At 46.0% G+C, this 23,549-nt stretch overlaps 1 protein-coding gene and 1 long non-coding RNA gene across 2 annotated transcripts; one reads left to right on the top strand and one right to left on the bottom strand.

Moving 5' to 3' along the window:
• The first annotated feature begins 39 nt into the window (after nucleotides 1–39).
• KCTD2 (potassium channel tetramerization domain containing 2) lies at nucleotides 40–15,676 on the top strand. The gene is made up of 6 exons (XM_025467938.3): nucleotides 40–552; nucleotides 2,147–2,255; nucleotides 4,283–4,374; nucleotides 8,973–9,068; nucleotides 11,771–11,896; nucleotides 12,807–15,676. The coding sequence occupies exons 1-6, from the start codon at nucleotides 214–216 to the stop codon at nucleotides 12,834–12,836; spliced, it is 792 nt and encodes a 263-aa protein (XP_025323723.1). The 5' UTR covers nucleotides 40–213; the 3' UTR covers nucleotides 12,837–15,676.
• Nucleotides 3,054–23,387, bottom strand: LOC125755802 (uncharacterized). Its single transcript, XR_007413145.1, has 3 exons — nucleotides 22,593–23,387; nucleotides 22,292–22,441; nucleotides 3,054–3,166 (listed from the first exon to the last, which is right to left on the bottom strand). It is a non-coding gene; the product is annotated as an uncharacterized LOC125755802 (long non-coding RNA).
• Nucleotides 23,388–23,549: the final 162 nt, after the last annotated feature.

The raw sequence follows: 23,549 nt of genomic DNA, 5'->3' as shown, positions 1-23,549 counted from the left end.
TCAGCCCGTAGAAATGGAGACTGGCTCCGGAAGTCCCGCCCCCGAGGGCGGGCACAGCGCCTCCCCCTCACGGGTCCCCGGGCGCTGGTTGGGGGCGCTCCCGTCCCTCTCCCCCAGCCCCACCCCCGCCGATGGGCCGGCCCGGCTCTCCCTGCCGAGAGATGGGCCGGCCCGGCGGCGCGCGGGCAGCAGCGGCGGCGGCGGCGGCCCAAGATGGCGGAGCTGCAGCTGGACCCGGCGATGGCGGGGCTGGGAGGGGGTGGCGGGAGCGGGCTGGGCGACGGGGGCGGCCCGGGCCGCGGGCCCCCCAGCCCTCGCCCCGCCGGCCCCACGCCCCGCGGGCACGGCCGCCAGCCCGCCGCCGCCGCGCCGCCGCTGGAGCCGGGTCCGGGACCGCCAGAGCGGGCAGGGGGCGGCGGTGCGGCCCGCTGGGTCCGGCTGAACGTGGGCGGCACCTACTTCGTGACCACCAGACAGACCCTAGGCCGGGAGCCCAAGTCTTTCCTGTGTCGCCTCTGCTGCCAGGAGGACCCGGAGCTGGACTCGGACAAGGTGCGCCCCGCCCTCGGGCGCGCCCCCGGCCTTCGGAGCCCCCTCGTGCCTCCGAGCTCGTCCCCGAATTCCTGCGACACGCTCCTCCTCACCGGCGGGCTTTCCGGGCCGGGACCCCCCCTCCCCCCACCCCCCGCCAGGCTGGCCCTGGGGGCTGTCCCCCCCATCCTAGTCGCACCCCGGCTTTCCCTCTGACCCCGCCCTTCGCTCCCAGCGACTCTTTCCCCACGCAGTGCCCACCCGCTCCTACGAGAACCCGCTCCACACCCCTTCTCCGTATCCCTCCCTCTCTACACCTCTCATGCCCGCCCCTCAGATCTCCACGAGTGTTCCCCTGGCTCCTCGTCAGCCCCTCACTGCCTCTGCCAGATGCGTCCAGAACTGGGTCAGGGTTGAGCGAAGGCATCTTCCTAGCTTTCTCAGACTTCCTCTCGGACCCCTCTGCCAAGTTGGGTGAAAGCCTGGGTCTGACAGCTGCAGGAAGTGCTTCTCGTGATAGCACACTTCTCTCCTGTGGTCCTGGGCCCTGAGCTCATACGTATCTGGTAACAGTGTTTTAGGACCAAATTAGAGCTCAGATACATGCCTCAGAAAGAGATTTGCACAGTTGCCAGTGCAAACCTAAGCTGACTGGTTAAGGCCATCGGAAAATGAAAACTGAAGAATGCTGTTGAGCAAGATGCATGGCTGCTAACCAAAAGTTGAGAGGTGACGGAGACACTTCCAACCCGTTTCCAGTTTGAGGTGTTGTTTATTAACACATTCATCATTTAGTTGCCAGCTTAAAGACGTTGACCATAGCTTACACCACCTTCTGTCCTGTATAGTACTCAGCCGGTTATATTGAAACAGTAGGGTTTGGGTAGAGATTGGCTGATGTTATTTTTTTCACCCTCTGCCTCTCCTCTGATTGATCTCAGATCGATGGAGACCTGTCCTGCCCTAACTTTAAGGAGATTCCAAAACCTTTGCTTATAAAGGAATTATTTTTATCTACCCTAAATCTCTCTCGTTGCAATAGAAGCCAGTTTCTTCTTGTTCCTTTTACTGTAAAGATGAGTAGGATTAAAGCTGCTCAGTGCCAAGTCCTGGCAGTGCCAAGCTTCCTCTGGGCACAGAACTGGGGTGTGTGAGTTACAGCTGGCAATGCAGACTCCCACTGATGCTGGCTTGAGTTCAGTATTGCCAACCATACAGAGGTTTTCTTAGAATTAAGAATGTGATTCGGGGGCAGTAGACAACTGTGAATGTCCATCTCAAGCAAAGATTTAAATGATCAAACTATGGCATTTTCTTCCACTTTCTTTATAACAGATATCCCCGAGAATAATGGTGGTAATTGTGTCCAAGCAGAGATTTGGAAGTTCAAGGAAACACATAGATGATTTGACTAGACATCTGTAACACCCCACCTGAAATGATCTCAGAGCGCAAGATACAAGATACATAAACCTAGCCTTCTTGCCAGTAGTTTGTGATAAGCAGCGTCTAACGAAACTTGCCCTCTCACCAAGGAATTGTGACAGAGAGGCTGAAACCCTGCCCCAACTTCGTCTGAACGCTCCAAAGTGATACCTTTGTGTTTGGTTGGCAGGACGAGACAGGGGCCTATCTGATTGACAGGGACCCCACCTACTTTGGTCCTATCCTAAACTACCTCCGCCATGGGAAACTCATCATTACGAAGGAGCTGGCAGAAGAAGGTAAGAACAATGTCTGAACTGGGCATTTTCAAAATTCAGGCCATATCTTTAAACCTTTGAATTTTTTATTTATTTTATTTATTTATTTATTTATTTTTTTTTTTGAGATTTTCACCGAGCTCATGTGCAGATGTAGTAAAGGTTTATAAAAGTGAGCCAGGAGTCTCTAGTTACCTAGTCTTATCTTAGGAAGTACTGCTTAAGGGATCCCCACTGGACTCCGTTCAGCCTCCTTAATGAGAAGGAAAATAGTTAACTCAGTTTTGCAGATAGCTTTGGGAGCATTCTCCAAACCTACAGAATGTCAGAATCCCTTTTTACTTTTACTTATATGCTTGTTAGTGTGAATGTCCGTAGCCTGAAGCATCACATCTCTGACATTAATTATTTATATTTTCAATTTCAGTTTGAACTTGCTGCTATAAAAAATAATAAGGACTTGGCCTCATTTCTTTTAAGACTGGTCTCATGCTTCCTTGTAAATTCTTGCAGCTGACCTAATTCATTCTCCAGTCCATTGTCAGGTGTATCATCGGTTGCCTCATCTTTTTGGTTTTTAGGGCATCCGGACCATAAGTGGGTCTAGACATCTTTCTAAAAGGCTTGATGTGGTCTCACCAAAAGCATTCAGTTGAAGATTGGGGCCTGTCCCTAAATCCAGGGCATCCTGACCTGGAAGCTTTAGCTCTGAGTAAGAAAGCTGTAATGGCTGTGCTAGTTAATGAAGTGGCCATGAAACACATCTGTTTCAGCCAATAAAAAGAGGACTCTTGTGTGCACTCTTTTTTTAACATTCCAAATGCATACAAAAAATAGTAAATTCCATACACTTACCATCCAGCTTTAACAATTACCACCTCACAGATAATCTTGTTTCTTGGAAAGAAGAATCTTCAGCATCTTTCTAAAAACTTAAAAAAAAAATTGTTTTCTATTTTGAAATATTTTCAAACTCAGAGAAAAGGGCAAGAATAGCACAAAGAACTCCCAGATTCACCAGCTTTTAACATTTTTTGTCATATTTGTGTTATCATCCATTCTCTTTCCCTCCTCCTGCCCCTCATCCCTCCCCATCATAGTTTTTATTTCTGAACTATTTGAGTCTAAATTACAGATTCACCTCTTAATACTTGAGTGTATTTCCCAAGAACAAGGGTATAGTATACTTTTCGAGTATAGGAAATTTAATATTGATAAATATTTTTATCTACAGCTTATATTACAATTTTATTAGTTCCAATAATGTTCTTTGTAGCAAGTGTTTTTTTCTGATATCAGATCACATCCCACTTGGTTGTCCTGTCCAAGGCTTTTGATTTTATTTAGTACAGCATTCTTTCGGTGCCTGCCTTTTATGTCATTCAAATAATAAGCACCCGGGATCCCTGGGTGGCGCAGCGGTTTGGTGCCTGCCTTTGGCCCAGGGCGCGATCCTGGAGACCCGGGATCGGATCCCACGTCGGGCTCCCGGTGCATGGAGCCTGCTTCTCCCTCTGCCTGTGTCTCTGCCTCTCTCTCTCTCTCTCTCTCTCTCTCTGTGACTATCATGAATAAATAAATAAAATCTTTAAAAAAAAAAAAAAAAACAAATAATAAGCACCTTATTAAATTTGGTCCACATAAATTTATACACATACAGCCACCCCTGGTCATTTTTAGGAGAAACTGGGTAAGCATTGCAAGTTCAGGAGTTCTCCAATCTGACCAGTTCCAGGAACTAAGTGACATATGGGAAAGGTATCCTGCAGCTAATGGGCAGGTACAGGGAGAGTCTGGGAAGGTGCCAAGTGGGAAACCACAGGGATGAAACAGAGTGAACAGAGCAGACCTAGAGCTTGACTCACTCACTCTGGGGAGAAGGAAATGGGTATATTCTGAACAGCAAAGAATGTTTCCTAGGCTGGAGGGGAGAGACTAGGCTTCCATTTGAAAAATGCAGTTCTTAGCAAGCATGTAAACTTCAGCCTCTTCTTGCTGTATTCTGGGGAATGCACACATCTCTAACTGCAGTTTGGTCTCTGTCCTAGGTGTGCTGGAAGAAGCGGAGTTTTACAACATTGCATCTCTTGTGCGGCTGGTTAAGGAACGGATACGGGACAATGAGAATAGAACTTCTCAGGTAATGGGTTTTGAACTTTTTTTTTTTTTAATAAGATTTTTAATCTCCCACACCCAGCCATGGGGCTCGAACTCATGACCCCGAGATCAAGATTCACATGTTCCATAGACTGATCCAGCCAGGTGTCCCATGGGTTTTGAATTCTCTTTTTTTTTTTTTTTTTTTGGGTTTTGAATTCTTAAAGGGAAAAGGTGTCAGTGGCTCTCTTAGTCACTGTGTCTGAGTGGGATTTGAAAAGGATGATGTCTAATCAGGCAAGAGCTACGTCTCCCTTAAAACTGGAGGTCTGTGTGGAACACGGTCCATCTACCAGGCGGGTAGTACTTTCATCACCAGACTTGGTCAGAACAAGGAAATAGAGAAGAAAAAGTAACAAAACTAAACAGCCACTCTATCCCTTTAGAAGAATGAGAGATTGTGGCTGTTGACCATGTGGCAGCAGGAGGAGCCCATGGCACCTTAGATCCAGAACCTGTTTCTGCAGATAGAGTGTCTGTCTCCCTCCACATAAAGGCCCAGCAAGCTCTTGCTTCCACCTGTTGGCCACTCTTTATTAGGACCAGCCTTTAAAGTGTAACCGTTGTCACATTCAGCTCCTGATAGTGGCCAGTCTTGTGAAACCAGTCTTGTGGCCTAGACTTTAGAGCTGCTTGTGAATCATGCTTCTGAGGAAATAATCTCAAGCTTCTCTGTTTATTATGAAGTCTCGGTTTTTATATTAACTCAATAGATAGAGTAACAAAAAGAAACATACGATCTGCCACCTAGTTTGAGAAGGGAAGACAATAGGACACACAGAGCTGATTTCCCATCACATGTCCCAAGTAGCCACAGTGGCATCTTTTAGGCTCTTGAGATTCTCTGCCTCCTAGGAGAGGATCTGTGCCCTCTAGAAGCTTGAAGTCTAGCAGGGAAAACAGATGCTCCCTTTCCTGTGTAGGCTCTATTTTAAGAAAGTACAACTGCCATGACAGAGGGCAGCATTGGACTCCACTGTGACCATCTGTCTTGTAGCATGACTTCTTATCCCATCAGATCCTGGTGATGGATGCTTCCCTAAGATTCATCTATTGCAATGTAGAATTTTCCTGTGATTAAAAAGGCAATATGATAAAAAAAAAAAAAAAAGGCAATATGTTTCTTTTCAAAAGTCAAAACAAAACAAAACAAAAAGTAAAAAAAAAAAAAAAAAGTTCCTTGCTCTTTCTGTGTTACATACAGTTCATGTTTTCTGGCTCTAAATGGAATTATCTGGTTGGTAACTGACACCTATAATAAAAAGTGACCTCTCTTGCTCACTTTATCTCTAGTAGTTTGCAAAAATGAAAAGAAGCTTATTTAGTTTTCCTCTTGACTAATGGCTGAAAGCCTTCTCTTTAATGTTCAAAGATGAATTTATAGTTGGTTTTCAGTTTACCATATGAATTTGGTCTCAAATTTTACGTATGTGGCATCTTTCTCTATTGTAGATATTTAATAGCAGGACATTCTGGAAATCTAACTTTATCCTCAATTTTCCACATTCCAAAAAAATTTCTGATTGCTTAGTGTAAATTTTGATAGTACCATGAATTATGTAATTTGAAGCCATTCAACCCTGAATGTTCTCGGTTCTTCGCCATTAGCTAAGTCCTTGAGAGCATTGTAAGATTTGTTTGATGACAGCGATTAAGTTAATTAGTCCTCTAGGTTCTGAAGGCTTGTGGTTATAGTCCCAGTTGGAAGCTCTTTCTGTTCTAGGGATGTCAGGGCCTTTTTTATGTTAATTGATCTTTCCATCTGTCCTTTTTATTTAGTGAAACTCTGAGCAGTGGATTTGAGGTTGTTCAAAAACAGCCTCTTTTGCATGTGTCACCTATGGCCCTAAGACAGAGTTGGCCATGTGTGTATTCTTGTGGTTGTCCCTTCAAACACATTATCTCCTTTAACTTGTCTATTTTCTATAAAGATTTTATTTTTAAGTAACCTCTACACTCAACGTAGAGCTGGAACTCATAATCCTGAAATTAAGAGCCACATACTCCTTTGATCCAGCCACGCACCCCTAACTTGCCTATGTTTTAAGGAGACACATCTTGACAGGTAAAAGCCCAAGATGTGGGTGTCCTACCTCACCTTCTTTTAGTGTCTTGTCTTCTAGGGGTGCCACCACTCTACTACTTTACTGTCTCTGATAATATTTTTTGTTAGGTCATTAATCTTAGTGCATTTGAGAACACTTATGGGTTACTTTGGAAGAGAAAAATTTAAAAGAGGTAATACATACATCTTAAATACCTGGCACTTGGACAGTTTGTGGCCAGTATCATAGATCTTTCATGATACTCTGAGTTTTGTAACATAAAACACTTGGTTTTTCCAAAATGTGTGATTAAAGCCAATTGAAATCTTTCGGAGATTTGTTCTATGTTTTATGTGGAGTGAATGTTCTTGGCATCTCGTGTAATGATAGTCGCACTCAGTCTGGAAGGGGAGAGCACGGGAGAAAGAGTGCAATGTTGAGGGCAGACCAACCCAAGCCCTGGCGCTGCCTCCAACCCAACGAGCACTGCCTGACGTGGGCAAGTCCAGTGACAGCAGTGTCCCACAGAAGACAGGAGATGGGACTAACACTCAGGGCTTGTAGCACTCCATAATCCAGAGCTGCTTTTGCTGAGCCAGGCTTTCCCCAGCAATGAATTCTTCCAAAATGATTTTCCAGGGTAGCCCTGGTGGCGCAGCGGTTTGGCGCCGCCTGCAGCCCGGGGCGTGATCCTGGAGACCCTGGATCGAGTCCCACGTCGGGCTCTCTGCATGGAGCCTGCTTCTCCCTCTGCCTATGTCTCTGCCTCTCTCTCTGTCTCTATTAATAAATAAATAAAATCTTTAAAAAAAAATGATTTTCCAGATAACTGAAGCCCAGTCATCCTTTTGGAAAAGTACGAAAGCCAAGTTTCTATCATTCTTGAGGAAATAGTCCCTATTTTCTTTTTTTTTTTTTCCTATTTTCTTAAAATCGTGTGAATATAACCAATCTGTCTGTGATAGAACATTATTGTTCTGAGCTTTCGTTGCTGTTTGTGCTCTAACAAATGCCTCATGTCCTTTGGGACATGCAGCTGTTGGACCCAACACCGACAGGTCCACGACTGACAAGTACTGAACCTCCCTGTGTGCCACCGATGGTCCTCCTGTGAACAGGAGCTTTCATCTGGTGAGCATGCCTCCTGCAGCAACCCTTGCCCTCACTGGACTCTGCCTTTTAATCCCTTGTGGGCCAAGTTCTAAATGTGAGGGGTTCTGCTGTGGATAAAGTGTAGGGGCCTTGGTGCTACAACTTTGGGGCATCTGGCCTTCTCATTTCTGGTTCTAACTTCTGCTCCAGAGTTGAATGGGCTAGTAAATGACTTCTGTCTGAATCTCTGACACGGACTGGGTGTCCAGCAGCTTAATCCTGTCCTGACACTAACTGACATGTAGTAACTATTTCTACAGATTTCAGGGCTCAATCCAAGACTGCCCTTAGTTCAGACAGCAGTGCCAAGTCCCAGGTACCCAGGCTACCTGCGCTTCTGTCCACCTTGGGCATAAATTGAAGGGTTCCTATGACATCCCCCTTTGGGTTCAGTAATTTACTAGAACAGCTCCTAGAACTCAGGAGAATGCTTTGCTTACTATTATAGTTTATCTCTAGGAGACAAAGGAACAGCCAGGTGGAGAGAGACATGGGGCTGGATCTGAGTGCAGAAACCTCCATGTCTGTGCAGTTGGGATGCCACACTTGCCCAGCACCTGCTTGTGTTTGCCAACTTGGAAGCTCCCTGAACCCCAATGTTGGGGGTTTTTAAGGATGCTTCATTATGTAAGCACAACTAAGTAGGTTAAATCCTTGGCTGTTGGTGATCGAATTCAGCCTTCACCCCCTCTCCCTCACACCAAGGTCAGCAGGTAGGACTGGATGTTCTAACCCTGTAATGGTGCTTGGTTTTTCTAGGGACAGGTTGTTAACACAAAAAAGGCACTTATATCGATCAAGAAATTCCAATGTTTTAGGAATTCTGTGCTAGAAACCAGGAACAAAGACCAAATACTTTTAGTGAGCACTTTTGTAATAGGAATGCTACCATGTAACACGGAAACACTTTCAGGTACTGTCAGCAGAGGGAAAAGTAGTTTGAACATTGGTATATTGTGGGATTCCTATTTAATATATTATTCCCATAATAAGGTATCACTCTGTTAAACCAAAGTACGGTCTACATTTTCAGCATATATGTCAGATATGAATAACTTAAGAGGATGCTTTCTTGTCCAAAGTAAAATTACTTTGTTTTCTACTCCAGGAAATAGATGAAATCTAAACACATAATTCATTTTTCTGAACTTCAGAATTATTTTACCTACTAATTCATAGCCTTGAGCCTGCCTTTCTTTGTTTGTTTGTATAAGTTTATGTTGAAAAATGACTGCTGCTTATAAGAGGGGCTTGTGTGTGGCTGTCTAGAAAAAAGTCCAAGCAAACTCCTTTTCAGTGTTCATTCTTGGAAAGAGCCGCACCAGGGCAACTGTAAACTGTTGTGTCCTTGAAATCGTTCTTCAAAGTCTGTTGGTTGTTGCAGGGCCCTGTGAAGCATGTGTACAGAGTCCTGCAGTGCCAGGAAGAGGAGCTGACACAGATGGTCTCCACTATGTCTGATGGTTGGAAATTCGAACAGGTATGTTTCCGAAGTGGCAGCCACCATGGCGCCTCAGCGCAGGAGGCCACACGCCTCAAATCATCACCGCCTGTAGACAGCTAATAACCCCAGGGGTTCGTAGGGCCAGGTGCGAACCTGTTCAGAAACATGGGAAAGAGCCACTTGGCGTGGATTATTTGCTCAGTTTTACAGATTGAGTTGGGGAGAATTCGGAATAGTATCATGTCTCCCGGCTTCCCATCCAAGTTTCGATTTGATTATTGTACCCAGAGGGAGCCAGCCAGCATGCCTAGGCTTGAAAGTGCCTCTCTGGTTTTTTTTCTCCTTCAGAGGGATTCCTTTCAAAAGCACCCAGTTGACACATTCCAGAATAAGCACCTAAAGAGGGCTAGGATTCAGCAACAGTCCTTCCTTTCCTTCCCCCAGGGTGAGGATGCTAACATATACATAACCCATCCCGAAAAACATGAACAGATGTAATGCGAAAGGAGTCAGACGTGATGAGAAGTGTGGCTTGGCCGTTTCCCATCAGTCTGTGCATTTCTGTTTTTTGAGCTTTGTACTGTGGCAGAAGTATCCAAACAAAGCCACGCAGTCAGAATCGTAATGTTTTCTTCCATTAGGTGGCAGAATTGTGTTTGCCACGGGGAGGCTGGACTTGAACAGAATGAGTATGTTACAGTTTTGTGTGGATCATGCCTCTTTTTATGCAGAGTTGAAGTTATGCAGAGTTGAAGAGTCTGTTGAATAGTCCCCATAAACTCATCTTCTCAAATAGCCACTGTGCTTCCCATTAAGAGCATTGTGCTAAAGATTGAACATACAAGTGTCTGTCTTCAGAGCCAGTACAGGATCATTCCTCATACTTACCTGCACTGCCGACTCCATTCAGCCTGCGTATGCCACCCTAGTTCTTAGGTGGGGACTGCAAAAAGTTGCCATGCTTCCACTCCATAAGTATTTTCCCCAACATGTCTTTTTTTGCCCCCCAGAGATTTTAAGTAATCTCTACGCCCAATATGGGGCTCAAATTCATGACTCCAAAATCAAGAGTTGCACGCTCCTCCTGCTGACTGAGCCAGCCAGGCATCCCTCCCTGATATACATCTTAAGCAAAGAATATTTTTTTAAAGATTTTATTTATTTATTTATGAGAGACACACACACAGAGAGAGAGAGAGAGAGGCAGAGACACAGGCAGAGGGAGAAGCAGGCTCCATGCAGGGAGCCTGATGTGGGACTCCATCCCAGAACTCCAGGATCATGCCCTGGGCCTAAGGCAGGCGCTAAACCGCTGAGCCACCCAGGAATCCCCTGCAAAGAATATTATTTTAAATGTTTTAAGTATTCTTTATGAAACCAGTGAATAATTTTGGCTTTTTTTCTCATCTTGTTAATGTTCTGGGGGTGGGCAAGGCACATCCCTACTAGCTCTTTCTTTCTTTCTTTTTTTTTTTTTTTTAAGATTTATTTATTCATGAGAGACACAGAGAGAGAGGGGCAGAGACACAGGCAGAGGGAGAAGCAGGCTCCAATGTGGAACTCGATCCCGGATCCTGGGATCACGCCCTGAGCCAAAGGCAGATGCTCAGCCACTGAGCCACCCAGGCGTCTCCATACTAGCTCTGTTATATAGATGAGGAAGAAAAAGGCACAGGGAGGCAGAGGGGCCCAAAGCCCATTCACAGAGCACGTCAGTCATGTTCTTCTGACTTGACGCCCTGTTGTGCTTACCCAGATGACCTTACCCTTGGGCTCCCGTTTTTCCCTGTGCATGTATATTTCCAATTTAGAACTTTAAAATTTTTTTTAATTTTTTAAAATTAATTAATTAATTTTTTTTAGTATTTTCTTTATTCATTCATGAGAGACACACAGAGAGAAGGGCAGAGACACAGGCAGAGGGTGAAGCAGGCTCCATGCAGGGAGCGATGCAGGACTCGATCCCAGAACCCCAGGATCACACCCTGGGATGAAGGCGGCACTAAACCTCTGAGCCACCCAGGGATCCCCTAGGATTTTTTTATTTATTTTTTTATTTATTTTTGCGAGAGAGTGCACATGAGCCAGGGGAGGGGCAGAGGGAGAAGCCGTCTCCCTGCTGAGCAGGGAGCTCAATGTAGGATTCAATTCCAGGACCCCGAGATCATGACCGAGCCACAGGCAGATGCTTAACTGACTGAGCCACCCAGGTGCCCCTCTTATTTAGAATTAAATCCTGAATTCAATTTGCTGAAAAGGTTAAAAGACCCAGCAGCATATGGCTTATGGTAACTCTCCAGTGATTCACTCGGTGCTTTCCAGAGCCTTCTGAGTACCAGTCTCCCATCTAGGACTTCCGCCTAAAGATGAGCCAGCTCCGTGTAGGTGTTTGGCTGCAGCCAGTGTCCGTTCTCATTCACAGAAACACTCCCTTTCACCTCAGCGTTTTGCTAGCAGGAATATGATCGTGTTAATCCTAGCTGCTGCCTTTGGGATTGTTTCAAGTGCTTGGGTGCGGAGACCATGGCAGAGCCCAGACTTTGCTTCTCTGGGGAAGACTTGCTGAGGACGCGCTGGCAAGTGACTGAGATCCCGTGGTCCCCTGGGGCCACGATGGTCCCAGAGCTTCATTGTCCATGAGAAGCAAAACTACAAATTGGGTCAGGAGGAGGGCTGGGTTTGGTGGTGTTTCAGTCAGTACTGGAAAGTGACTGTTGATCGTGTTTTTGTTCTGTCAGCTAATCAGCATTGGCTCTTCCTATAACTACGGAAATGAGGATCAGGCCGAATTCCTTTGTGTCGTCTCCAGAGAACTAAATAACTCTACCAATGGCATCGTCATAGAGCCCAGTGAGAAGGCAAAGGTAAGGAAGCACCTCACCATCGGCCTGTTGCGGAGGCCTCCTAACTCTGGGAAATGGACAAGGGGAGGTGGGTGGGGGGTTGGGGCAACCAGGTGACAGGCACTGACGGGGGCACTAGATGGGATGAGCACTGGGTGATACGCTATTATATGTTGGCAAATCGAACTCCAATTAAAAAAAAAAAAGATCAAACAAACAAAAAAAAGCGCCTCACCAGAATTAGGTCTCCGTCCTGTTTGTTCCCCGCCCCTCAGGGAGCTTTGCCTGAATTGTTTGATTTGTTGCTCGTGGTTTCCTCCCTTTCCTTCTAAAGCTAGCTTTCCATTTTGCCTTCGTTTTGGTCTTTGTCATTTACATCAGGATTTATGGAGCAGTGACAGGAGGCAGGCGCTGAAATAGCATAGACTTTACCTACCCTGTCAAATCCACAAAACAATCGTATTGCCACTAATTCCTCCAACATGAGAATCCTGAAACTCAAAATTGGAAAATATTTTGTGTTTATCCTTCGAAACCGTTCTTTTCTTTTTTTTTTTTTTTCTGCCTCAAGAGAAAAGGTATTGGGTTACCTTTGTGACCTCCCCACCCTAAGTTACCAGGAAATCATACACTGTTACCTCACACACACACTCCCAAGTCAGCAGCACATGGTGTGTCTGAACCGTTTCCTTTACTGTGGGAGAAGTGGTCCAATAGCATGTAAACTTGGGGCCCCACGGTGTTTAGCAAGAGTCTTTTACAACTGAAGGGCTTCGGGGGAGGTCTGGGCTGCAGCCCTGCCTTGCCTCCTGGGATAATGAGGATTGTGCTGCTCATCCTCGCCGGGGTCCCTTGGGAAGCAGCCTCAGCCTAAAAGCAAGTCTGCTCCAAAGTCCGAGCCTCAGCCCTCTCCCCAATCTTCCACTTGCAGATTCTTCAGGAGAGAGGATCTCGGATGTAAAGGGCAGATCCTTAACCATTAGGAGAGCAACCGGCAGAGCACCTCGTGAAGTTAAATCCTGCTGTACAGTAACCGAGCTACTGCAAAGCAAAGCTGAGCCTGGCCCCCCAGTGGAGAAGTGTTCTGGTCAAAACCAAAGGAACCCCTGCCCCCACCCACAGGAACCTGAAGACAGAAGCAACTTCTGGCTGCGAATACCTTTTCAGAAACCTGCTTTTGTTTTCTTAGCCAGTGTTATCAATCTTTACAGCCGCAGCTGGGCTGGGTTCCCAGTGGGAGCCCTTATGGGCATCTGGGGGAAGGGAAGAGGAAGGCCTAGCTCCTCGTACATGCCCTCACTTCAGAGGAGCTGGAGCACGTGTAAGAGGATCGTCCCTAAGCTGTGCCATGTTTTTGCCTGAGCGCCACGTTGGACGTTGGCAGCTGCTCTGTAACACTATGTTTCCCCTCCTTCTGTGCACCCCAAATTAATGTGCAGCAGATGCCAAGAATGATAGCTTCAGTCTGTCAGACCGAATTGGGGTTTTGATAAAGGATAGAGTTGCCAGGATACCCCCACTCCTGCAAACAAAACCTCTGAGGAAGGGGACGATGGCATGTCCTTGGTTGTGGGTGGAGGTTGGGGATCCTGCTCTGGGTTTGGGGCACTCAGCTGCTCCCATGTTCATCCTTGCCTCATTTGCCTCCAGCAGCCCAGACCTTCCAGTAGCTTGCTTTCTCCCCAAGAGGAGGTTTGAGGCAGGCAGCCTCCTGCCCTCGGCCACGCAGACAGATGGGAGCTTCAGGTAGTTGGTCCGCAGCCTTCACTCCACCTCCGTCGGCCCATCTTCCTTCTCTGACTTTTTAAACTGGACCTAAGACTAAAGGGACTTGGGATCCTCTGATGGCTTGGGGTGGGGATAGCATTTCTTTGAAAGTTGCCAAATGTGTTATGTTGTAGTATCCAAAAGTGTTGTTATCTCTGTGATTGTCTCTTGGAAATGCCTTGACTGGACATTCAGTATTTGTTTGTGTCTCTTCTTGGTTCCTAACCTTGGCAGATTTGCCCGGCAGGTGTGTCAGTGACCCCACACCATCCCCAGTAGAGTGTGTTTGCTGGGCAGTCTGAGGACAACCCTCACCCCTTAGCATCACTTCCTTCTTCAGAGTGCCATGTCATCAAGAATCAAACGCTTGTTTGACTGAGGGGGCAGTCAAGCCCTCCTCTGGGCTGGGCCCACAGAGCTTGTGTCTGGATCGTCTCTCTGAACTTTTGAGTGTTGGTGAGCAGTCATTGAATGCAAAGGGCCAGAGAATCCTTATTTTTCCCTAGATGACTTTCCTAGTATGGGCAAATGGCCCAGAGAAGGGGAAGGTGCCATGGTACACTCCATCTGTAACAGCCACTCATGCCAGTCACTCCTGGTTTCCTTCACAGCTTAGGTTCTCTCTGCTTCACAGCTCAGCTGCTTACTAGGTGGGTCTGGGGCTGTAATTTTTGGAAATGACTTACAGACTGTGCCAAATGTCCTCCGAGCTTGTGACCTGCCCGTGTGCAGATGGTGTGACTCTTCTCCAGGATTCTCACTTTGACCTTCTCTCTCTATGCTTACAGCAGGATAGAAATGTGTGTAGGGATGTCTGCTGATAACGTGTGTATGTACACACCAGCGAAAGCACATGTGTTGACACTGGCACCTTAACTACGGCCCATGCCCATGATTTCTACAACTATAAAATGATAGAGGAACTTCAACCTGCAATAAAAGCAGTCACCTTTCAAAAAGGTCCAGGCATCATCCTGTCCTCTTTCAGAAAAAAACAAGATTGAGCATGTCAAGGAAAAGCTACTCTCACCAGAATAGGACAGAGGACTCTAGAAGAGGGGCTCCTTGGCCAGTTCAAAAAAGTGACGTTTGACTCAGAGGAGGGAAAACAGCTTCATTTGGGGCTTGGAGCCCAATCAGATTTGCTTGCCCAGGGCATGCCTGACGATCGGCCTGTGCTCCCAAATCTGCACGAAGGAGTGAAGCAAGGTGGGCCAGAGGGTGGAGGAGGGCAAGCCCCTCAGAAACACATGGTTACTCATTTCTCTTTTCAGAGTCCCACAGTGGATCCTATAGAAAGACTGAGCCCCTGACTGAGCGCTCTGAGAAACAAACAGAAGTGACATTTCTGTTCTAGAGGGCTGGCTTTACTGAGGATTCCCTCCTCATGGCAACCCAATGACGATTGTTCCAGGGCTCCTGAATCTGAGGATGATTCATTTCTTAAGGTTTCTGGAAAAGTATTCACCCCAGCCCTTTATGAACCGAGTCAGTATTTTTTCCTGAAAGCCCTCTTCCCCCTGGGAGAGTCTGGCTGATGACTTCGGAGAGAGGTCTGGCCATCGATTTGGGGGTGTCACATGGCCAGTGACCCACATTCTCTCCAACTGCCCAGTGCTGCCAGGAGAGTGTCTTCCTTCTTTGTTCTGTGCCCAGGCCTGAGGCCGCAGGCGATACAGGCCCAGCTCATGAAGCAGCCTGGCCTCTCCTAGGAGAGGCCACAATAGTGCGCTTCTGTCTTTCCCTGAGAACCTGCTTTCTCCTTGGCAGCAAGGCACGGCCCAACCTCCTCTAGAGTGACTTCGTTTCTGCAGTCTTAACTGATCTCAGGGGTGTCAGCGAGGTGTAGGGGAGGTAGGGACAGAGATGCTGGGGGAGTAAGGCCAAGAAGACACCCACACCCTCCAGCATGGCCTTTGACCCAGAGGTGAGGGACCATGCCTGTCACTTGTGGGTGCCGTTTGTTATTGTTTGTGTATTTAACTAAAGTCTGAAATGCTGTGACTTTTTTTGTCAATAAAGACATGAAACAAACTTCTGAATCTCCTTGGTTTCCCATCACTACTGATGATTCTCCAACTCTTCTCAGGAGATGACTTTCACTAAACCTTTTCTACCAGGGCTTCTTATAAAGTTATTTCTCCTGCTGAAGCTGCCTGAGAGGGTGCTGGGCCTTCCTCCTCAGGACCAGGAAAATGGTGAGAAACAGGAGGTGGGGACAGATGGGCTACCCACCAGGGAGCTGGGATGGGAAAGGGAAAAAGGATGAGGCCGTTTTTAAGGGAAAAGAGGTCTTCCTGGAAGAATGTGGCCAGGAGCCCGTTTTCTCTGCATGGTAGAGAAAGGAATAAACGTGAGACAAGTAACCAGCAAGCTAAGCATCGGTCACTTGGACCAGGCAGGGTGTGGGACCCTTGGAAGGTGTTAGATCGTCCCCTCCCGTGGGCTGCTTACAGTGAGGAGACACTACACACAAAGGTAGCAAACAAGGTATGTGTTTTTTAAAGATTTTATCCATTTATTCATGAGAGAGACAGAGAGAGAGAGGCGGAGACACAAGGGAGAAGCAGTTTCCACACAGGGAGCCCGACGTGGGACTAGATCCCAGATTCCCAGGATCACGCCCTGGGCTGAAGGTGGTGCTAAACCACTGAGCCACCCGGACTGCCCAGGTATGTGTTTGTATCATCGGCCAGGGTCCAGTGGCAGACAGACCACAGCAGTTGTTAACGGGTGGTAAGAGGAGGGAAGGGCTCTGAGGGACACAGATGTCACAGACGTAGTGACTGCCGGATGGACATAGTTCTTGCTCCTGGGGCAGGAGAGCTAAGAGAAGAGGTCAGGACTATTAAAATGTAGAGGTTGGGAGCGCCTGGGTGGCTCAGTGGTTGAGCATCTGCCTTTGACTCAGGTCGTGATCCTGGGGTCCTAGGATCGAGTCCCACGTGGGGCTCCTTGTGGGGAGCCTGCTTCTCCCTCCATCTCTGTCTCTGCTCTGTCTCTCTCTGTGTCTCTCATGAATAAATAAGATCTTAAAGTGTAGAGGCTTGGAGGAGGGGCCTTGTGCAGGAGATGTGCCATCTCCGGGGGCTCAGTGAGGCTGCCTCTAGGACCACACTTCTGGGACCAGGCTATCGCTGTCAGCGAGAAGCTGTGTTGCTGTGGTTCTCTAGTAACAGGAAGGAGCATGTCCCTTCTTTTTTGCCTCTAGCCTTACAGTCTCCCTCTCATGTTTCCCCACAAGTGAACCTGCCCAGGGATGGGCTGGTGAAAGCGAACTGCACTTGGCAGCTTCGCAGCTCCAGCAGCACGGTGCAGAGTCCAGAGGATGGATTGGGGCTGGAGGTAATAACAGCCAGCTCTCCCACCTTGACTGCTCAGCACCCATACATGAGCTTCTATGCATATTTGAACATACAACAGTAAAAAAGCTTTATGCTTCTACATAACACGATAACAGCTACTCTACACAGAGGTGATCTTGCCCTCTCCCCAGCGTGAAACACGTGCCAACAGGCTGTTCCCAGGTCACATCTATTTCTGGGCTGGGTTAACTACTCAAATTGGCTTGATGGTGAGACAACACCTAGCTTGTGACCGGCAGTTCAGGCCACATGATCACTTGACCCATGGTTAGTTAGGTACCTGGTTCTCAAAAGGAGACAAGTTAGCTGCAAAAGAAGGCATGGATATTTTCCCAAACCCTGCAGTTTGGCATGGCAATTCTCCAGTCAGGGCTAGCTGGAGGCTCCATACAGCGTCAGCATTTGCAATAGATCGTTTGAGTATTGCCTGAATCTGCTCAGTCATAAAGCCCAGGTGACAGCCCAGAATGAAATGTTTATTTTTTTTTTAAGATTTTATTTATTCATGAGAGACACACAGAGAGAGAGAGAGAGAGAGGCAGAGACACAGGCAGAGGAAGAAGCAGGCTCCATGCAGGGAGCCTGACGTGGGACTCGGTCCTGGGTCCCCAGGATCACACCTTGGGCTGAAGGCAGCACTAAATCACTGGGCCACCAGGGCTGCCCTGAATGAAATGTTTAATAAGAATAACACCACACAGGGACACCTGGTTGGCTCAGAGGTTTGGCGCCTGCCTTCAGCCCAGGGTGTGATCCTGGAGTCTCGGGATTGAGTCCCATGTCGGGCTCCTTGCATGGAGCCTACTTCTCCTTCTGCCTGTGTCTCTGCCTGTGTGTGTGTGTGTGTGTGTGTGTGTGTCATGAATGAATAAATAAAATCTTAAAAAAAAATAAAAGAAAAGAATAGTACCACACAGGGACACTCCTGGATTCCCGGATGGAGTCCCACGTCGGGCTCCTTGCGTGAAGCCTGGTTCTCCTCCCTCTGCCTGTGTGTCTTTACCTCTCTTTCTATGTCTCTCATGAATAAATAAATAAAATCTTTATACCAAAAAAAAAAAAAAAAAAGGATCACACCACACATATTTTCATCACTAAAGCTTTCCCTTAGAGTGAACTATAACTCCATTAAGCCAGTTTAATTCCTTGATGAGTTTTCTATACAGTGCAATTAAATTGCTTCTCTGTTTTCTATTTTCATTTTCATTTTTACTTTAAAATATTTTTATTAAGATCATTGTTTTCCATGAAATTTTATGGTGGAAATTTAACTCAACACAACAAATTCTAGTTCTTGCTCTTGCAAGCTGTAGCTTTTGCCCTTGTGGGCTTTCTTTTGTGGCTATTACCTCATCCGTGTTTATCTTCCTCAAGTCAAACTTGACAGTTCAGAATCTAAGTCTCATATCTAAATGTGTATATTTTCAGCTGATGTCATTTTTCTGTTAATGATTTCTAACAATATACAACATGGAGAGAAGATTGTGTGTGTATGTGTGTTAAGATTTTATTTATTTGAGAGAGAACAAGCAGAAGAGAGAAGAAGAGACAAGCAGACTCCCCAAAGAGTGGGGATTCCCTCGTGGGGCTCAACCCCAGGACCCTGAGATCATGACCTGAGCCAAAGTCAGATGCTTAACCAACTGAGCCACCCAGGTCCCCCCACCCTTTTCAAGCGGAATTTATCAAAAGGCTTTTTTTTTTTTTAAAGCGACTCTATGTGCAAGGTGGGACTTGAACTCATGACCCTGAGATCAAGAGTTGCATGCTCTACTGACTGAATCAGCCAGGCATCCCAGATTGTGTGTATGTCTTAGCTTCCCTGGAAGGAAATTGTGACCAAGTACCCTTACATTTTTCTGGATCATTCCTTATGTGCAAGGCCAGGCTTTTGCTTCTGCTCACATTTCATTCTGATAACTTTGCACATGCACCATCTACACAATTGGCAAATCAAAGAGCACAACATCCTCAAAATATGTCCTGCTTTGTTCAGTTGTGATGGATAGCTGGTAAGTACATATTTGAAAAAGGAGGATTAGAAGTCTTCAGAGAGTTCTTGAACTAGACCCTGAGGTTGGAGAAGGTGCAGGAAGTTGGTTGGCAGAATGATGGTTAGCCTATCACCTACAGCTAGTACTGCTCAGGTCTATCACCTCTATCACAGGGATAGAGTAGACATCCACTTATTTTCTGTGATTTGCTGCACAACCACTGCATGCCCAGAACTGCAGTAGGCACTGATGACCAAAGCTGAGTCATGGAGGCCTGCAGAACACTGAGTGGGAGAGGAAACTGCTGGAGGCAGGAGGGATATAGCCAAGCAGTTGCTCTAATGGCCAGGGAATCTTTAGAACCTAGGCAGAGGCAGAGGGATGAAAATCTCCAGCTGGAATCAAGCCCCATTGAGATACTTAGAAAGCATCCTCTTTCAAGAACCACTACAAATCCTGGGGCACAGGATACCTGTGTGGCTCAGTGGTTGAGCATCTGCCTTCAGCTCAGGGCATGATCCCAGAATCCCATGGTAGAGTCCTGCACTGGGCTCCCTGCATGGACCCTGCTTCTCCCTCTGTGTCTCTGCCTCTCTCTGTGTGTCTCTCATGAATAAATAAATAAAATCTTAAAAAAAAAAAAATCCCAGGGCATCTGAGTGGCTCAGTTGGTTAAGCATCTCTCTTTTTTTTTTTTTTTTATGATAGTCATACAGAGAGAGAGAGAGAGAGAAAGAGGCAGAGACACAACACAGGCAGAGGGAGAAGCAGGCTCCATGCACCAGGAGCCCGACGTGGGATTTGATCCCGGGTCTCCAGGATCGCGCCCTGGGCCAAAGGCAGGCACCCTGGGCCAAAGGCAGGCGCCAAACCGCTGCGCCACCCAGGGATCCCAAGCATCTGACTCTTGATCTCAGTTTGGGTCTTGATCTCAGGGTCATGAGTTCAAGCCCTGAATTGGGCTCCACACTGGGCATGGAGCCTATCTAGAAAAAAAAAAAAAAGGAATCACAAATCCTAAGCAGGAGAAATAAAACACACATTTTTTTTTTAAACACACATATTATAATAAAACTGAGGGCAGCCCCAGTGGTTCAGCAGTTTAGTGCCACCTTCAGCCCAGGGAGTGATCCTGGAGACCTGTGATGGAGTCCATGCTGGATTCCCTGCTTGGAGCCTGCTTCTCCCTCTGCCTCTCTCTCTCTCTCTCTCTCTCTCTCTCTCTCCTCTCTCTGTCTCTCATGAATAAATAAATAAAATCTTAGAAAAAGAAAACAAACATGGAGAAAATCTAAAAGCCACCAGAAGTAGAGAGGGAAGTTCCTTTCAAAGGAGCCACAGTAAGACTTACAGCCAAGTTCTCAATAGAAAAATATAAACCGGGGATCCCTGGGTGGCTCAGCAGTTTAGTGCCTGCTTTTGGCCCAGGGCATGATCCTGGAGTCCCAGGATCAAGTCCCGTGTTGGGCTACCTGCATGGAGCCTGCTTCTCCCTCTGCCTGTGTCTCTGCCTCTCTCTCTCTCTCTCTCTCTCTCTCAATCTCTCATGAATAAATAAATAAATAAATCTTTAAAAAAAAAAGAGAAGAAAAATATAAAGCGGTACACAGTGGAATTAAATCTCCCAAGCACCGAAAGAAAATAGCTGCCAACCTAGAATTCTATACTCAGTAGAAATATACTTCAGTATTAAAGACGATATAAAGGCATCTTTATATCAAAAGTATTTGTTGGGTCACCTGGGTCGCTCAGCAGTTGAGCATCTGCCTTTGGCTCAGGGCATGATCCTAGGGTGCAGGGATGGAGTCCCCACATCAGGCTCCTTGCAGGGAGTCTGCTTCTCCCTCTGCCTATGTCTCTGTCTTTGTGTCTCTCATGAATAAATAACGAAAATCTTAAAAAAAAAAAAAAAAAGCATGTCACTTGCAGACCTTGTACTGAAGGAAATACTAAAAAGTGTTCTTCAGGGGGTGTCTGGTTGGCTCAGTTAGAAAAGCATGTGACTCTTGATCTCAGAATTGTGAGTTCAAGCCCCACATTGAGTGTAGAAATTACTTTTTTAAAAATTAAAAATAGGGGGATCCCTGGGTGGCTCAGTGGTTTAGCACCTGCCTTTGGCCCAGAGCATGATCCTGGAGTCCTGGGATCGAGTCCTACGTTGGACTTCTGCATGGAGCCTCCTTCTCCCTCTGCCTGTGTCTCTGCCTCTCTCTCTCTCTCTCTCTCTCTCTCTCTGTGTGTGTGTGTCTCATGAATAAATAAATAAAATCTCTAAAAATTTTTTTAAATAAATAAATAAGTAGGGGCAGCTGGGTGGCTCAGTTGATTAGGCATTTGACTTCGGCTCAGGTCATGATCTCAAGGTTCTGGAATCAACCCCAGTCAGGCTCCACCCTCAGCAGGGAATCTGCTTCTCCCTTTCCCTATTCCTCTGCCCCTCCCCCTGCTCAAGCTCTCTTTCTTTCTCTTTTTCACATAAATAAATAAAATATTTAAAATAAATAAATAGGTGTGCCTGGGTGGTTGGTTAAGCATCTGCCTTTGGCTTGGGTCATGATCCCAGGATCCTGGGATCAAGCCTCACATCAGGCTCCCTGCTCAGTGGGGGAGCCTACTTCTCCCTTTCCCTCTCCTGCTCCCCCTGCTTGTGCACACTTGCTCTCTCTCTGTCAAATGGATAAATAAAATATTTAAAATAAATAAATATATTCTAAGGGTTTGCCTTATATCTAAGAAAAGATAAAAATAATGCTTTATATTAGACTGACAAGGCATACATTCACGTTACAATTTCTCAGGTAACTACCTAAAAAATAATAATTAAAAAGCTATAGGGGTGGGCAGCCGGGGTGGCTCAGTAGTTTAGCGCCGCCTTCAGCCCAGAGCGTGATCCTGGAGACCCCGGATGGAGTCCCACGTCGGGCTCCCTGCATGGTTGCTGGTTCTCCCTCTGCCTTGTGTCTCTGCCTCTCTCTCTCTCTGTCTCTCATGAATAAATAAATAAAATCTTAAAAAAAAAACAAAAACACAAAACCCCCTGCTCAGTGGCCAGTCAGCTTCATTCTCTCCTCTGCCCTTCCCACCTCTCTGTTAAATAAATAATAAAATCTTCTATAAATAAATTTAAAAATACGTATAACCAGGGTGCCTGGCTAGCTTAGTCAGTAGAAGATGTGGCTCTCAAACTTGCATAGAGCTTACCAAAAAAGAGGGAGGGATAAAAAAGTATAACCACCAAGATAATAGGAAGGAAAAAACTGAATAATAAAAAACAGTAATGGGGGGGATACCTGGGTGGCTCAGCGGTTTAGCGCCTGCCTTTGGCCCAGGGTGCGATCCTGAAGGCCCCAGGATCGAGTCCCACGTCGGGCTCCCTGCATGGAGCCTGCTTCTCCCTCTGCCTCCTGTGTCTTTGCCTCTCTCTCTCTCTCTGTGTGTGTCTATCGTGAATAAATAAATAAAATCTTAAAAAAAAAAAAACAGTAATGGTAAAACCACAATTCAGCAGAAAAACAATGATTATAAATTTGTGTATATCTAATGATCTAGCCCCAAAACTAATAGAAGTAAAAGGAGAAATAGGCAGGGTACCTGGGTGGCTTAGTCAGCTGAGCATCTGATTCTTGATTTCAGCTCAGATCATGTTCCCAGGATCCTGGGATCGAGCCCTGTACTCAGCACAGAGTCTGCTTATCTCTCTTCCTCCCCCTCTGTATCTCCCCTGTGCTCTCTAAAACAAATAAATAAATCTAAAAATAATAATAATAAAGGGGGAAAGTATTTAACAAAGGAAGAAAGGCTAAAAATCATTATATAAACATCTCAAGAACTTAGAACAGCAAGTTCAACCCAAGAAAGTAACAGGAAAGAAATAATAAAGAAAGCAAAAATCAAAGAAATGGAAAACAAACCCACAATACAAACTCAAAACCAAGAGCTGATTCTTTAGAAAGATTAGTAAAATGGACAAACTCTGAATGATTAGACTCATCAAGAAAAAAAATACAAATTGTATCTGGAATGTAAAAAGGAGACACAAATACACACCCCCCACACTTTATAATGATTATAAGTGCCTTATATAAGGTAGATACCCAAAGGAATTGAAATCAGGGACTCAGATATCTATGCACCCGTGTTCACAGCATTATCCATGATAACCAAAAGGCAGAAGCAACCCAAGTGTCCAACAACAGATGAACAAACAAAATGTGGTATAGTGGAATATTATCCAGCCATAAACAGGAATTCTGATACATGGTATAACATGGATGAACCTTGAAAACATTAAGTGAAATAAGACTCAAAAGGACAACTATCATATGATTTCAGTCATACAAAATAAGCAAATTCATAAAGATAGAAAGTTAAGTTATTTGGGCGGGAGGGAGGGGGCAGAGGAATTATTGCTTAAGGGTTACAAAATTTCTGTTAAGGGTGATGAAAAATTTTTAGATGTAGATCACTATTTATATGACTATATCACTATTTATAGATCACTATACATTGTGAATATACTTAATACCCACTGAATTGTACACAAAAGTG

Source organism: Canis lupus, chromosome 9, assembly GCF_003254725.2.
Source record: "Canis lupus dingo isolate Sandy chromosome 9, ASM325472v2, whole genome shotgun sequence".
Classification (NCBI taxonomy): Eukaryota; Metazoa; Chordata; class Mammalia; order Carnivora; family Canidae; genus Canis; species Canis lupus.
Note: the sequence above shows the minus strand (reverse complement) of the source record. Positions and strands in the feature narration are given on the sequence as shown.